Raw genomic sequence first — 13999 nt, 5'->3', positions numbered from 1 at the left:
GAGAGGGAACACAAGCAGGGGGAGTGGGAGAGGGAGAAGCAGGCTTCCCGCAGAGCAGGGAGCCCGATGCGGGGCTCGATCCTAGGACCCTGGGATCATGACCTGAGCTGAAGGCAGACACTTAACGACTGAGCCACCCAGGCGCCCCTGTCACGCTTTCTTCTGTAATGATTATTTTTCCCCGTTCCATTTCTTTATATCCACTATTATATCCTCTTTTTACCCTATACATTTTATATATATAAAATATATTTATATAAATATAAAAATATAATATATAATAAATATAATATTAAATATACATATATTATATATTACATATAAGAATATAAATATATTTATTTATATATACCTAACCTAGCAAAATCTAACTTTAATGAACACTGATGTTCAGAATTTTCTTCAAAATGATCCACAGTGTGGGAGGTGGAGTGAAAAATTGGTGTGGAGATATGAGTCATCATATATTAAGGGTAAATCGGGTTAGAGTTCTTTATACCATGACCTTTACTTTTGTAATGCTTGAAATTTTCCGTAAGTTAAAGAATATTACAGTTATCAGTATCTTCACCCTCCTCCTGAGCAAGACAAGGACTGTAGAGCATTTACTCTAGCTGGGGTTTTTTGTGTTTTGCTTTTTGTGGTACTTGGCTGTTTGTTTTGCTTGATTTAACCACAAATTAAGTGACATCGTCATCATCACTAGTTTGCTTAGAGCATGTGACACGGATACTACTTCCTTTGCTCGCCATTCCTTCCTGCAACTCAGACCTTTCCATCTGCCTGATGGGCGCACACCCACACTCACACATACTGCATAGGGCCCCCTCGCCCCACAGATGCCCCTGCACTGTGTCAGGTCCTGACTGGCAAAGGAAACCTAAATTTACCAGCCCAGTTGACCTCTGGATATGCTAAGGTCTTTTTTTTTTTTTTTTTTAAGATTTTATTTATTTATTTGACAGAGAAAGACACAGCGAGAGAGGGAACACAAGCAGGGGGAATGGGAGAGGGAGAAGCAGGCTTCCTGCGGAGCAGGGAGCCCGATGCAGGGCTCGATCCCAGGACCCTGGGATCATGACCCGAGCCGAAGGCAGCCACTTAACCGACTGAGCCACCCAGGTGCCCCTGGATATGCTAAGGTCTTGGGACTCCTTTGCTAAGGGGTTCCCCAGTCCTCTGGGAGGAGGCAGAATAATGGCCCCAAAAGATGTCCCCATCCTAATTCCCAGTCCCTGAGAATAGGTTACCTTAGATGGCCAGGGGGAATTAAGGTTCCGGGTAGAATTAAGGTTGCTAATTAGATGGCATTAACATGGGGAGATTAGCCTGGATTATCGGGGTAGGTCCACTGTAATCACACAGCGCAAGAGGGAGGCAGAAGAAAAAATAGAGGCGGCCAGTCAGGAGGGACTCAACCTGCTGTTGCTGGCTTTGAAAAAGGAACGGGGCCATGAGCCCAAGGAACACAGGCAGCCTCTAGAAATGGCAAGGAAACAGATTGTCCCCGAGAGCCCGAGCCCTTCAGACACCTCGACTGTAGCCCAGTGAGACCCGTCAGACTTCTGACCTCCAGAACGGTAGGAAAGGAAGCATTTGCTGTTTCAAGCCGCTAGGTTGGTGGTGACAGAGCGGCAATAGGAAGCTAATATGCCTCCCACCGAGCATCACCACCCATTCACTACATGGGGTCACAAGGACGTCTCATCCACCTGTCAGTCCCAGTCCCTCGATGTGAACACATAAACTTTAAAGCTAGAGAGGGCCAAGAAACCACTCAGGCCAGCCAATTATTTTAAATGAGCGAAAACTGAAGTCCAGAGAAAGGAAATGACTTGCTTGAGGCTCCTCAATTTACACCATCCTAGGCCATCACCCTTCTTTCTGCTTCCGGAGCCAGAGACACCCCAGGAACAGATACCACTGCCAACTCATCATCGTGGCCAGGCACCAGCAGGGCACAAGAAACCCCTAAGGGACTGGGGAAAATAAGTGTAAGCCGGGTAGGACCGGGAGAAGATGTCCAAAATGACAGAGACGGTGATTCGCCCAGAGCTACGAGAGCAGACCTGGGCCAGACTCCCACCTGGGCAGCTCAGTTAGGGAGACGCTTTCACCTGAAGCTTTAAAAAGGCCCCTTGGCCCCCTAGCGAATGGCATACTTAAGGCCTACTTTCGAGAAGCTTAGCGTTTCATGCCTCTGCCTAGAGCCAAAGCTTTGGGCTTTGGGCAACTTAGGAAAAGGTACTTCATCCACAAGACATCTTTATCCATCCGTCAGAAAAAAACTGTCATAATTCCTTTAGAAAAAGATTCCTTTAGAAAAAGATACTTTACTCCACATCTGACAGAAAACTATTTGAGATTCACTCACACATATAACCACATCTACGAAGTAAAAGGCACCCCTTTGGATGGAAAGCCCTTGTGCAGTGCACAACCTGCAGAAGCATACACAGCAGCCCTGCTTGGCAGTCTGGTCTCATCCCCTTCACTGACCTTTCCTTCCCACCCCCCGCCGCCCCCACTCCAGCCCTCAGGCCCACTAGAGAACAACCCTGGCCTTATAATGCACCATTTCATGCATCACTGGAGAACAATCTTGACCTTATAGTTTATCATTTTATGTATGACTCTTCCACTAGAGGCCCCAGCTTTGACTCCTCCCCTTCTGCAGCCAGCAGGTGTTGAAGGTGATCAAGAAAAGGCCGATGATCCCATTCAGGGAAACACCTGAGATGCGAGGCAGGATTTGTGAATTCTAACTGAACGAATGTCCACGGGCCAGGAGACTGTCCGGGTCCACAGCACAGGCCACGGAGAAATGCCACCCACTAACTAGCTGGGAGAAGCTGAGTAGTACACTCTTTTAGCTTCCCCAAGCCTCATTTTCCTTTCTGTGAAATGGGTATCACATCAGGACTGCTGGGAAGGTCTAAGAAAAGACAGTTCACGCTTAGTGCCTTGAAAGGGCTCCCTACCTGTGAGCTATTATTACTATTATTCCAGGCATCGTTGACCCCAGGATATCTGCCCTCCAGGCTGTCAGCCTTCCTGGCAGGATGCTGCTTTAAACAAAACTGGGACAATCCGTATGTACTGCATGGAGCACTGGGGTGTTACACGAAAACAATGAAGCGTGGACCACTACATCAAAAACTAATAATGTATTGTATGGTGACTAACATAACATAATAAAATAAAATAAAACTGGGACAATCCGGGTTTCTAAAAGGAGACCACGTGGCTGGGGCAAGTGTTTAAGAGAAAGTATTATTCACTGGACCAAAGAGCTCACTACTGGATAAATAGAAAAATCTAACCTCTTTCAACCGGAATTGGTTTTGTTGGGGGACAATCTCTGACACACGGTGGAATGAGCCCAGTGTTGCCTCCCGGCAGCTCCTTGCACCATCTCCTCCCGGCTGGCCTCTTCCACCCCTTCGGCCCCAGAAGTCCTGTGGCCGGAGTATGACCAGGTACTTCCAAGTAGGGACAGGCGCAGCTTTGGGATGAGAGGGACACAGGTTCTAGCCTGAGCCTTGCTGGTTGTGAGCCATGCACCCCTCCATCTGCACCAGGAGGGCAATCACAGAACCTGCCTCGTGGGGCAGCTGTGTAGTAGGTGGGGGGGTCCATGAGGCCATGCTGGAAATCACCTGGTCTGAAGGGGGTATCTTATTACTCTCAGCTGGGAGATTCTGGCGCAAGACAGGGCGGGTGACAGAGGAGACACTACGAAGCCTCTGCTCCCACTTTCCTTTGTTTCTTCCCACCCCTGTCCATACGCCCACAATTCTGACACGGCTGTCCCCTCCATCCGGCCAGAGTACTGAATCCTACCTTTCCGACAGAATTACCAAATGCATTTTTTTTTCCTATTACTACGAGTTTGTTAGAATGAATGAATTCAGCTGTAAGTAAAATTCCTGCCCAGCAGTGGCTGAATCAATAAAGTTGGTTAATTGTCTTGTGTAACAAGTCACCAAGTCATCCACAAAAATGTCCCCGAGGCTTTTCTTTTTTTAATAACTTTCGGGGCCGCCTAGGTGGCTCAGTCGGTTAAGTGTCCGACTCTTGATCTCGGCTTAGGTCTTGATCTCACAGTCGTGAGTTCCAGCCCCACGTCGGGGCTACACGTGCAGCCTACTTAAAAAAATAAATAAACAAAACAATTTTTCTGGTCAGCCATCCCCAGTGTGCCAGCTTCTGGTCCTCGAGACTTATCACCTCAGGGCTGCCTCAGCTCCATAACCTGCCAGTGGCTGGAAGAAAGGGAAGCTCCTGGTCTTTGTTTCTTTTCTTTTTTCTTTTTTTAAAGATTTTATTTATTTATTTGACAGAGAGAGACACAGCAAGAGAGCAGTGGGAGTGGGAGAGGGAGAAGCAGGCCTCCCGCAGAGCAGGGAGCCCAACGTGGGGTTCGATCCCAGGACCCCGGGATCATGACCTGAGCCGAAGGCAGACACTTAACAACTGAGCCACCCAGACGCCCTGTTTCTTTTCTTTTTAAACAAGGGAACAAATGCCCTCCCACAGTCCTCCTAACAGACCTCCCCTTACATTTCAGGGACCAGAACTGGGTCACCAGCCCCCTCCTAAACCAATCATGCCCAGGGGAAATGAGATCTGTCTGGCTGGCTGGATTACACCTGTCACAGCTCAACCCCAGAGGCCAAGGGAGAGACTCGTCTGGAACTGCAGTAAGGCAGCAAGAAGGGTAAAGGGCCTGCCACTTGACATGAGGAGCCCCTTGAGGATCAGAGGAAGGAGCTGGAGCCCAGAATGGTTAAGTCCCCCATCCAAGGCCACATGTGACTTTGCAGAAAGGCCAGGATGAAAACACGGCCACTGGCTCAAGGAGCACCCCCCGCTTCACCACAGTGCTTCTCAACTAACTCTAGCTCACTCTAAGCCCCCAAAGGGCAGACACCCCATCCCTGGGACTCCCTGAGCTGGGCCAAAGGCATGATATGGACAGATTCAACACTGTTACAGAAGAGAGCCCCCAGTGTACCCAAATGTGCCTGACGCACCTAGAAAGAGCTTGGCAGGCAAGTCAGCAGGAACCCAGAGCCTGACAAACAGCATCTCTATAGCTGCCTGGACAGCCGCCAAGCTGCCTCATTCCCCAGGGCTGACCTCATACTTCTGAAGATCCTCAAGATGCCTGAGGTCTGTGTGTTGCCTCCCAGGCTGGGGGCTGGGAGCCACGCAGAGAGGTGGGAATGCAGAATCCAAGCAGCCCACCCCACCATCCACCCCTCTCCTGCCAGAGCCTCCTGCTCATGCAGTGCAGGCCCCATTCCAGAAGAAACCAAGCAACACCCTCCATCCTCCCAGATGAGGCCTGTCCCAACTGGTCTTCCTGCCTCCACCAGTCGGAGGGGATGCCTTAAGAAATTCTCACACTCTGGCTATTCCTATCTGTTTTTGTTCCAGACTTCTGGAAGGGGAATGAAAAGCGGGCAGACCTCATCAAGGTGCTAAGAATATCTCTGAAGTCAGTTCCACCACCTCAAAGAGAGCTGGAAAGCTCAGGGCCCGGCTGAGGCCTGCGCTTAGTGATAACAGGAATTGTTTACTAAACCCAGAACTGGATCAGGCCTTTCCGTGGTAACTAACAGCAAGGGCTCCCAGTCCACTGAGGCCACACGTGCTGGGGGTGGGGGGTTAAACCCCTTCATGCCCTCTGCCTCCACTTCCAGACGTTCTTCCCGGATCAAACAACCTACTGTGCGCAAGGCCCACAGCAGATAAGGTGAGCAGCCTGGGGAAAGGGCAGGTAGTCAGCCTCCCAGGACACAAGAGCTCCCTTCCAAAACCTCCTCACAACCCACCTGCTCAGCCTGCAGCTCCAGGGCAAGGCATTTGTTCGTACCCACGTTCACTGAAAAGTTTTAATTCCCCTTGTAAACAAAACAAAACAAACAAAAAAAACCCACAAGGGCTAAAAATCGTGTGATGTGGGAGAGGAAAGGTGTCACTTAACTTGCCACGCTCTCTTTGGCCTGACCCAGGGGAAGCTGGCCCAGCGGCTGGCAGTTTTAAACTTTCCTTTCCTTCCACGAGTTTTTCTCAGAACAGTGGCTCCCACTCCTCAGAGCTGAAAACTCTGCATACCTTGAAAGTATGCGAGCTACAGGGCCGTGCGAACAGACTGGAATTTTCCATTTATAGAATAATAATCTTCATACCACTCTAGGGGCCGGTGTTCTTGTGGTCAGAGCTCAGAGCTCAGTGTCAGCAAACCTGCTACGCTTCTGCGGGCTCTTTTATTTATTTTTGGTGGGAGAGGGGGAGGGAAAAAAAAACAAGGAATGACTTTTTAACTTGAGTGCCAACACAAACTTGAAAAAGGAACCGGGTTGGCAAGTGCAGAATATGACTGCCTGGTTTCACGACTTAAATCAACCGTTAGGGAGTAGGAGGTGAAGAAGAGGCTGAGAAACAGATCTTCAACCCTTCGTGCAGACAGGTGCCTAGAAAAGGCATCATGTTACTGCCCCAAGTCCTTCCCTGTGCCGCCACCTGGCTTCTGGACTGCTCCCCGAGGGTAGGGTCCAAGCAAAGGGCACAAGGCCACATCTCATTTCTCTTCTTCGTGTCCCCTGTGTTCCACACTCGATTTCTGCTGATGCACACACAGACTTATATACTATGAAATACCTTCGGGGTCCATGTGTAACAGGTAGGCCACCAAGCCATTTGTGAAGAGGCCTGAGTTCTAGTTCTGGCTGTGACATATTCACTGTGTGACCTTGAAGAAATCCTTCTCTTCTCTGCGTCTCATTTTCTTCATCTGTAAAGTAAGGTTGGATTGAATGATCCCAAAGGTCCCTTCCACGGCTGACAGTTTGATTCCCTCATTCATTCTAAAGTAAACCGATGCCAGCATGAGGTTCTGGGCAGCCCCTACTGGGCCATTCTAAACCTGCCGGACACAGCCAGACCCAGAAGCATAGCCTCCTGCCTAATGAGGGCTGTCAGCACCAGCTGCCCCCGACCCGTTTCCGTAGCCAGAGCTCACAGCCAGAGAGGGGAAGGAAAGTCCTGACCTGCCCACCTTGCCTGCCAGCCCAGCCACCAGAGGAGGCATTTTCCCAGTGCCACAGAACCCTAAAGAATCCTTCGCAGTACCTAAAACCTTTCCTACTTTCCTTTTTTTTTTTTTAAATATCTCACGGGTATGTTGTCTTGTTTATTTTATTTTTTTAAAGATTTTATTTATTTGACAGAGAGAGAGAGAGTGAGAGAGGGAACACAAGCAGGGGGAGTGGGAGAGGGAGAAGCAGGCCTCCCGTGGAGCGGGGAGCCCGATGTGGGACTCGATCCCAGGACCCTGGGATCATGACCTGAGCGGAACGCAGACGCTTAACGACTGAGCCACCCAGGCGCCCCTTACTTTTAAAAGGTGTTGTCCCTTCTCCCAGGAAGGGCACGACCACCTCCCACCCTCCTAATCAAAAATCTTCCAATTTATTTTCCACTGTTTTTACAAAAATATTTGACTCATTCTAAAGTATTAAATAGTGACGCTGAATATGCTTTATTTTTTTTCAAGCTGCACATACAGCCCATTTTTTATACAGCCCCCCCCCCCGCCCCGGGGAGGGGGTCAGAGTTTCACACACACACCAATCACTGTCCAAGGGTGGAAGATTTTCTGGCCCAGCCCCCATCCCTACCTAAGTCACCAGCTAATGGCCACCCAGTCTCTGAACACCTGTTGGGAGTCTGCAGCGTGCTGTAGGAAAGTCCTGATGCTTCCGCTACTTACTACAAGAACCATAACCTCCCTGAGCCTCAGAGATTCGTGCGAAGATTTCACCCAGCTGAAAGCTCTCCAAAGCACTGTGCAAACGGAAGTTACTCGATTGTTGGGCAGCTCTGTCTTAACGACTGCATCCTCAGAGCCCGCCAAATCCTGCCTCCCCACAGCTTTTCCTGCTGATGCTGGTGAGCGGGGAGAGGGGGCTTCTCGGAAGGCTAACCTGGGGCAGTCAAGGCTGGGAGGAGGGTGCGCGAACCTTGGGGCGTTCCCCCATCCCCACGCCTACCCGTGTGCTCCGTGAGTCTCGCCACCCGACCGAGGGAGACCCAGGCCTGGTCACCTGCTCCAAACTCAAAGCACTGCGCTCAGGCGAAGGCGGTCCCCAGCAGCAGCCCCTCCCTTCCCTTCCCCTCGTCTCCCCCTACTTCGCCCTCCCCTCCCAGCAGCGCAGGCAGGGCACGCCCCCTCCCCCAGATTTACCAATCGGCGTCCCGAGCGGCGCCCGTGGCGCAGGGGGCTCTGGTCAGCAGCCAATTAGCGCCCGGGCCCGAGGCGGCGCTTCGCCCGCCCCCTCGCAGAATGAAAGGCGCCCGCAGCTGGCGAGGCTGGCGCAGCGCGCGGGGCGCGGGAGCCGCGCGGGCCGGAGCGGAGCGCGCGCACTGCCTGCCCGCCCCCGGCGCGCCCGCCTCCGCTCCGCCTCCGTCCGAGGCGCGGGCAAGGAGGCCGGGGCGGGGTAGCACAGGGGGCAGGGCCGCGGCGGCGAGGCCGAGGTTGGGGGGGCGGGGGGGGTGGACGGGGAGGAGCGGGACCCGATAAAAGGCTGCGAGGCGGCCCCCACCCCGCGGCAGGCCGGCGGGCAGGCTCGGCGCTTCCCTTCCGTCCGGCCCGCGCCGGCGGCGGGGAGGCGGCGCGCGCGGCCCGCAGCCCGCCCATGGAGGCTTTCCCTTGGGCGCCCCGCTCGCCCAGCCGCGGCCGCGCCCCACCGCCCATGGCGCTCGTGCCCAGCGCCCGCTACGTGAGCTCCCAGGGCCCGGCGCACCCTCAGCCCTTCAGCTCGTGGAACGACTACCTGGGGCTCGCCACGCTCATCACCAAGGCGGTGGACGGGGAGCCGCGCTTTGGCTGCGCCCGCGGCGGTGGCGGCGGCACCTCTCCGCCCTCCTCTTCCTGCTGCTCCCCCCACGCGGGGACCGGGCCCGGGGTGCTGGGGCCGGCGCTGGGGCCGGCCGACGACGACGACGACGACAGCGACGAGCCGGGGTCCCGGGGCCGCTATCTGGGCGGCGCGCTGGAGCTGCGCGCGCTGGAGCTGTGCGCGGGCCCCGCCGAGGCCGGGCTGCTGGAGGAGCGCTTCGCCGAGCTGAGCCCGTTCGCCAGTCGCGCCGCCGCCGTGCTGCTGAGCTGTGCGCCCGCCGCTGGAGCCCCTACCGCCGCCGAGGTGGCGCCGCGCGAGGAGCGGGCCCCGGCGTGGGCGGCCGAGCCCCGGCTGCACGCCGCCTCCGGGGCCGCCGCCGCCCGACTGCTCAAGCCCGAGCTGCAGGTGTGCGTGTTCTGCCGGAACAACAAGGAGGCGGTGGCGCTCTACACCACCCACATCCTGAAGGGACCCGACGGGCGAGTGCTGTGCCCGGTGCTGCGCCGCTACACGTGTCCCCTGTGCGGCGCCAGCGGCGACAACGCGCACACGATCAAGTACTGCCCGCTCTCCAAAGTGCCGCCGCCGCCCGCCGCCCGCCCGCCGCCGCGCAGCGCCAGGGACTGCCAGCCCGGGAAGAAGCTGCGCTGAGGGCCTGGGCTCCGGTCTGCTGCCACCTGACGCCACCAGGGTCACCGCCTGCCCGCGCGCTCGTTTTCGGTCTGCGCACCATCTTTTCCTCGCTGTTGGAGAGGCCTGGAGCTCGGCAGTTAGCTCAACTTGGGAAGTCGTTTTGGTTTTGTTTTGTTTTTTTCAAAGCAAGCCGGCCGTACGGAGTACTTTCCTGTCGAAGAGCGGTTGAGACTAGACGCTAAAATCTTGATTTATCTGTGGTTTGTAGTTTGTGCACATCCGGACGGTGAAGGCTGGGTGTGTATTCCACTACCTGAAATATGGCAACTTAATGGCGCTGTTTACTGTATACGTCAATCTATTTTAGATGCGCATCAGTATGAATTGTCTCAATCTAATCTCGGATGTTTAATTTTATGGAGGCACTTTACTAGGTCTAGAATATTTTTTTAAAAGCCTCATAACTGAAAACTGGCGATTTTATGGAATGTCGGCAAAATGACTATTTTATTGTTTGGAAACAATATTTCTTAGTTGTCCTTAGTCAGTTACTCTAATTCCAGGTGAAGCAAGCCCCTGGCGGCATCACCGTTTTGAAAAGTGAAGGTTTAGTAAACTTTCCAGTATTAATCTGTGTGGGTAGTCCCTCCTTGTGGCTTGTTTCAGTCTTGGCTGGAGGTGTAAAAATGCACAATCTGTAGCAGGTAGAACACAACTCCTTATCCTTTTATGTACCAGATCTTATTACTAAACTAGCAGCTAGCATTTCCACCCTGAAAAATTGTGCCAAGTTATAATCCTATTGTGTATACACTTGGAAATTGGTGCTGTTTAAAAACTTGTGTATTTATACAGTAACAGTATATGAATTCATTTATCTTGCCTATTTGCTACTTGGCCTTTTGTCCATGCACCCACCTCCCCATTTCCAGTTCTTTAAAAACATTTGTAACATTAAGATCAAAAGGGAGCAGTATTAATTCACCCTGATCAACTTCAGAGTTCCCCAATAGTAGAAAGCTCATTCCAGCTGTTGTCTCCCAAACTGAATGGAAGATGCAATCCTTTGAGCTCCGGGAAGACTAATGTAATAGCCTGTGTTCAAGAAGGTTCCACCATGGGCTGTGTCTGGCTTTAGGCACAGGCAGTCCTCAAACCAGAATAAGTACTGAAGGAATTATGGAGTAGGGGTTGAAGACAAGGAACACAGCCTCCCCCATGCTCCGTTTTTCCCTGAAGACCCTAGTCTGTTTCTGGAATCCCACCACTTACCCACAGAGGAGATTAGACCCTATCCTTAGGCCAACTTTAGCTCCCACCCTCATTTATAGCCATACCAGATGCCACACCATGGCTTGTAGCTACCATCAGGACAGATAGAGGAGGCAAAAACGGAGTGAATTAGGATAAATGTTCAAAATACATCACTCTCTGAAAATGGCAGATTTAGTCATACCTACTTAGATCCAAGTAGGAGAGTTCAGCTCCTTTATTAGACATTAGACTGCTTTTATATCAAACAGCTAACTTCCTCCACAACAAATTAGCTTGAACACTCCTTTGAGGAGGGTGTAAGAGAGGCTGAGGTAAATAATATTGGAAGGCTGTGAGCCTTTTTGGTCAAAGGAAGGGGGATCAGAACAAGGGGGAGAGGTGCAGGCAAACAGTACGTTGGCTAAGAGAAATCCATTCCTACTAGTCCAGCCCCAGAACACAGAACTTTAGATGTGACTAGTCTTAAACTCAAGGACCTTAATAAAACCATGTGATTACTTACTCTCTTTTGTTGTGCCAGAAAATACACATTTAATTTTGGTCTCAGGTAGTTGTCAGGTCAAGAGAATTCCTGTTACCTCTCCTACTGCTGTTCTACCTTTTCAAGAGCACTACAGTCCTTCTCCAGCACAGAAGGACTAGGCAGGCAAATACTTTGTATTTTCAAAGAGCCAAACTGTTATAGACACTGTATTTCTAGGTGTCAAGCACTTAGCTTTGACATGTTCAATATGAGAATTCCTCAGTGGTGAGATGTGCCTAATACAAATTTGATATTGACACCATCACAGTTTTACCGGCAAACATCATGTCCATTTAAAACACTGATATCAGCCCCCCTCAAATTTGCCTGTTTTCCAGCTAAAATTAAAACACTGGGAGTTAGAGCATGCACAGAGAATATTACTACCGTTAATCTTCTAGAGATCTCTTAGGAAAAGTATACTAACCACAGTAAGGCACTTAGGAGGACCAAGCATAGAACTCTCAATCTAAAACTTTTAAGTACTTGCAAAATTAAATTTAGGGTGTGGGGCACCTGGCTCGCTCAGTGATAGAGCATGGCACTCTTGATCTTGGGAGTTGTAAATCTGAGCCCCATTTTGGCAAGTAGAGTTTACTTAAAAATTCAGGGTAAAAGAAACCTAATTTTTTAAAGTTTAAAGAAATACATAATAGTGTGACAAAGTTTTGTTTTTATAAGAATATGCCTGTGTTATTTGGCTAAAAACAAAACAATGCATGGAATCCTCAAAAGCGCTTTACCAGCTCTGCAGGCAGACTGCCTTACCTTGCTGGTCCTTTTCTGTAGACACATTTGCAGTGAGTGGCTTTTTATTTCTTTGGATTTTAATTTTCCTATGCAGTCCTTTTTGGAAGCTGCAGAATTAACTTTGATTACAACAACTTTTGGTCTAAATTGTAAGCCAAAATTATCTATTTTTAAATTATACTACAAATATATCTACCTCAAGTTGGAAAGGGCAGGAAAGTTTCAGTGTTGGTCCTCACCTTCTAGTCTGTGCTTAACCACATGAGGAACATTCCTGCATTCCTTCCGGTGTCCAGTATCTATGTCAATTAGACTTGTAAAATTAGAAATGAATCTACAAAAGGTCTTTGGTAAAAAACAAAACACAGATAAAGCACATAAAAGCATCCCAACACATAGATTCCCACCTCTTCTTGGAAAGCCAGTAAGGACAACTAGGGGGATATAGAGTCTTTTCTGGGCCACTGTCTCCACCCTCAGATCCACATGTATTAGCAGCATGGTGTTCTTGTGTAAAAATGCAGAAGCCACTGGGAACATGAAGACATTCTACACACAGTGAGTAGATTGGATGTTCAGCTTTCCTTTGACACCTGTGAATACTGGGGGATGTAGGGGAAGGCTGTGAGGCCTTGAGTAGAAACTTAAGAGCAGGACCACAAAGCAGCAGCAGATTCTTCTGCCCCCATCCTGTGCCTGGGATTCCAACTCAGGACAAAGAACTTGGGGGCATGGTATTTATCTGGGAAAGGGTTCTGGCAGGAAGGGTAGGTTTGCAGACTAGCCTAACCATCAGACATGCATCCATAACTCATCTAAATAAATCAGCTTAAATGAATGGTCCCCTGGGGCCAATCAGTGCTGTCACAGGTACAGTCCTGTTCTAATGATTGGGGAGACTCAGCAGGCTACTGCCCCAAGTTCATCAATTTGTTAAAAAGAGTAGGCCCTCTCCCCAAAGACCTTTTAAGATTTCCACTTGTTTGAAATACTAGATATTAAGGAAATTAAGTGTTGAAAAAAGTCGTTTCCATCACCGGTAACATCAAACAGAAAAGGCTGCATCTGATTATTTTAAAAAAAGCATCAATACTCCCTCTTCTGGCCGCCTTATAGCTGTACCAACAGGAATTCTCACCACCACCCAATACTGGAAATAATTTGCATGTCTGTAGCCACTACCAATTTGCTACTAATATTCTCTGAAATTATATTTTTTCTATTTTCAGGGGAATACCGAAAATAGTAAGCCACCCACCTACCCAGACCCCATGCATACAAGCTCACAGAGAGGACAGCATTATAAGGAAACTAAGGGGTTCCTGAATTAAGGAAGGAAACATCCTAGCCACGTTGGCTTTCTATTTGAGTTATTTTCTTTGATCCTAAACACAGACATTTAATGGCAACAACAACAAAAAAACCTCAAAACAGGGCGCCTGGGTGGCTCAGTTGGTTAAGCAACTGCCTTCGGCTCAGGTCATCCTGGAGTCCCTGGGATCAAGTCCCACATCGGGCTCCCTGCTTGGCAGGGAGTCTGCTTCTCCCTCTGACCCTTCCCCCTCTCATGTGCTCTCTCTCATTCTCTCTCAAATAAATAAATAAAATCTTTAAAAAAAAAAAAAACACCTCAAAACAAACTCAACTAGATATACAAACTCACAATAGTAAGTAAACCACTTTGACTGTAACTACAAATCAACACTAAAACAAATTCTGTAAGTATTTTATTTATCATTGAAGAAAAAACACAGCAGCAAGTTCTGTGTTGGCTTCAATAAGACCAAATAGTTAATCTTTGACATAGCTACGACACTCCAAAATTGAAGTCAACACAGTCATTACTACAAATTACTTGTTGAAAGAATCTATCCTGAAAAGAAAGAAAATTAGGAAAAAGAATTTAAAC

At 49.9% G+C, this 13999-nt stretch overlaps 2 protein-coding genes and 1 long non-coding RNA gene across 8 annotated transcripts in view; 1 reads left to right on the top strand and 2 right to left on the bottom strand.

The window, feature by feature from the left end:
* Nucleotides 1-8156, bottom strand: part of LOC145722128 (uncharacterized) — a 59319-nt gene extending 51163 nt beyond the window's left edge. For 4 of the 6 annotated variants that reach the window (XR_014146169.1, XR_014146170.1, XR_014146164.1 and 1 more), the window contains exons 1-2: nucleotides 8061-8156; nucleotides 6670-6802 (exon numbers count right to left, since the gene is read on the bottom strand). This is a non-coding gene — a long non-coding RNA (uncharacterized LOC145722128). Of the gene's footprint in view, nucleotides 1-379; nucleotides 1980-6256; nucleotides 6803-8060 lie in introns of those variants that run through there. The other 2 variants (XR_014146166.1, XR_014146165.1) reach the window with 2 other exon arrangements.
* Nucleotides 8157-8580: 424 nt separating this feature from the next.
* Nucleotides 8581-11318, top strand: NANOS1 (nanos C2HC-type zinc finger 1). Its single transcript, XM_081823423.1, has one exon. It carries the CDS (start codon nucleotides 8706-8708, stop codon nucleotides 9558-9560), a length of 855 nt encoding a protein of 284 aa, XP_081679549.1. The 5' UTR covers nucleotides 8581-8705; the 3' UTR covers nucleotides 9561-11318.
* A 1882-nt stretch (nucleotides 11319-13200) lies between these two features.
* The window catches only part of EIF3A (eukaryotic translation initiation factor 3 subunit A), a 30794-nt gene continuing 29995 nt past the window's right edge, over nucleotides 13201-13999 (bottom strand). The window contains exon 20 of the mRNA XM_081823060.1: nucleotides 13201-13206. Within this exon, the coding sequence (XP_081679186.1) occupies nucleotides 13201-13206 (6 nt within the window). The remainder of the gene's footprint in view (nucleotides 13207-13999) is intronic.

The sequence above is a fragment of the Leptonychotes weddellii genome, chromosome 6, assembly GCF_054177405.1.
Source record: "Leptonychotes weddellii isolate Sample4059 chromosome 6, ASM5417740v2, whole genome shotgun sequence".
Classification (NCBI taxonomy): Eukaryota; Metazoa; Chordata; class Mammalia; order Carnivora; family Phocidae; genus Leptonychotes; species Leptonychotes weddellii.
This window is presented reverse-complemented; position numbering and strand designations above follow the sequence as displayed.

Bases quoted from the DNA above. Each gene is read 5' to 3' on its own strand.
- NANOS1 (XM_081823423.1), top strand. From the start codon at position 8,706: ATGGAGGCTTTCCCTTGGGCGCCCCGCTCGCCCAGCCGCGGCCGCGCC.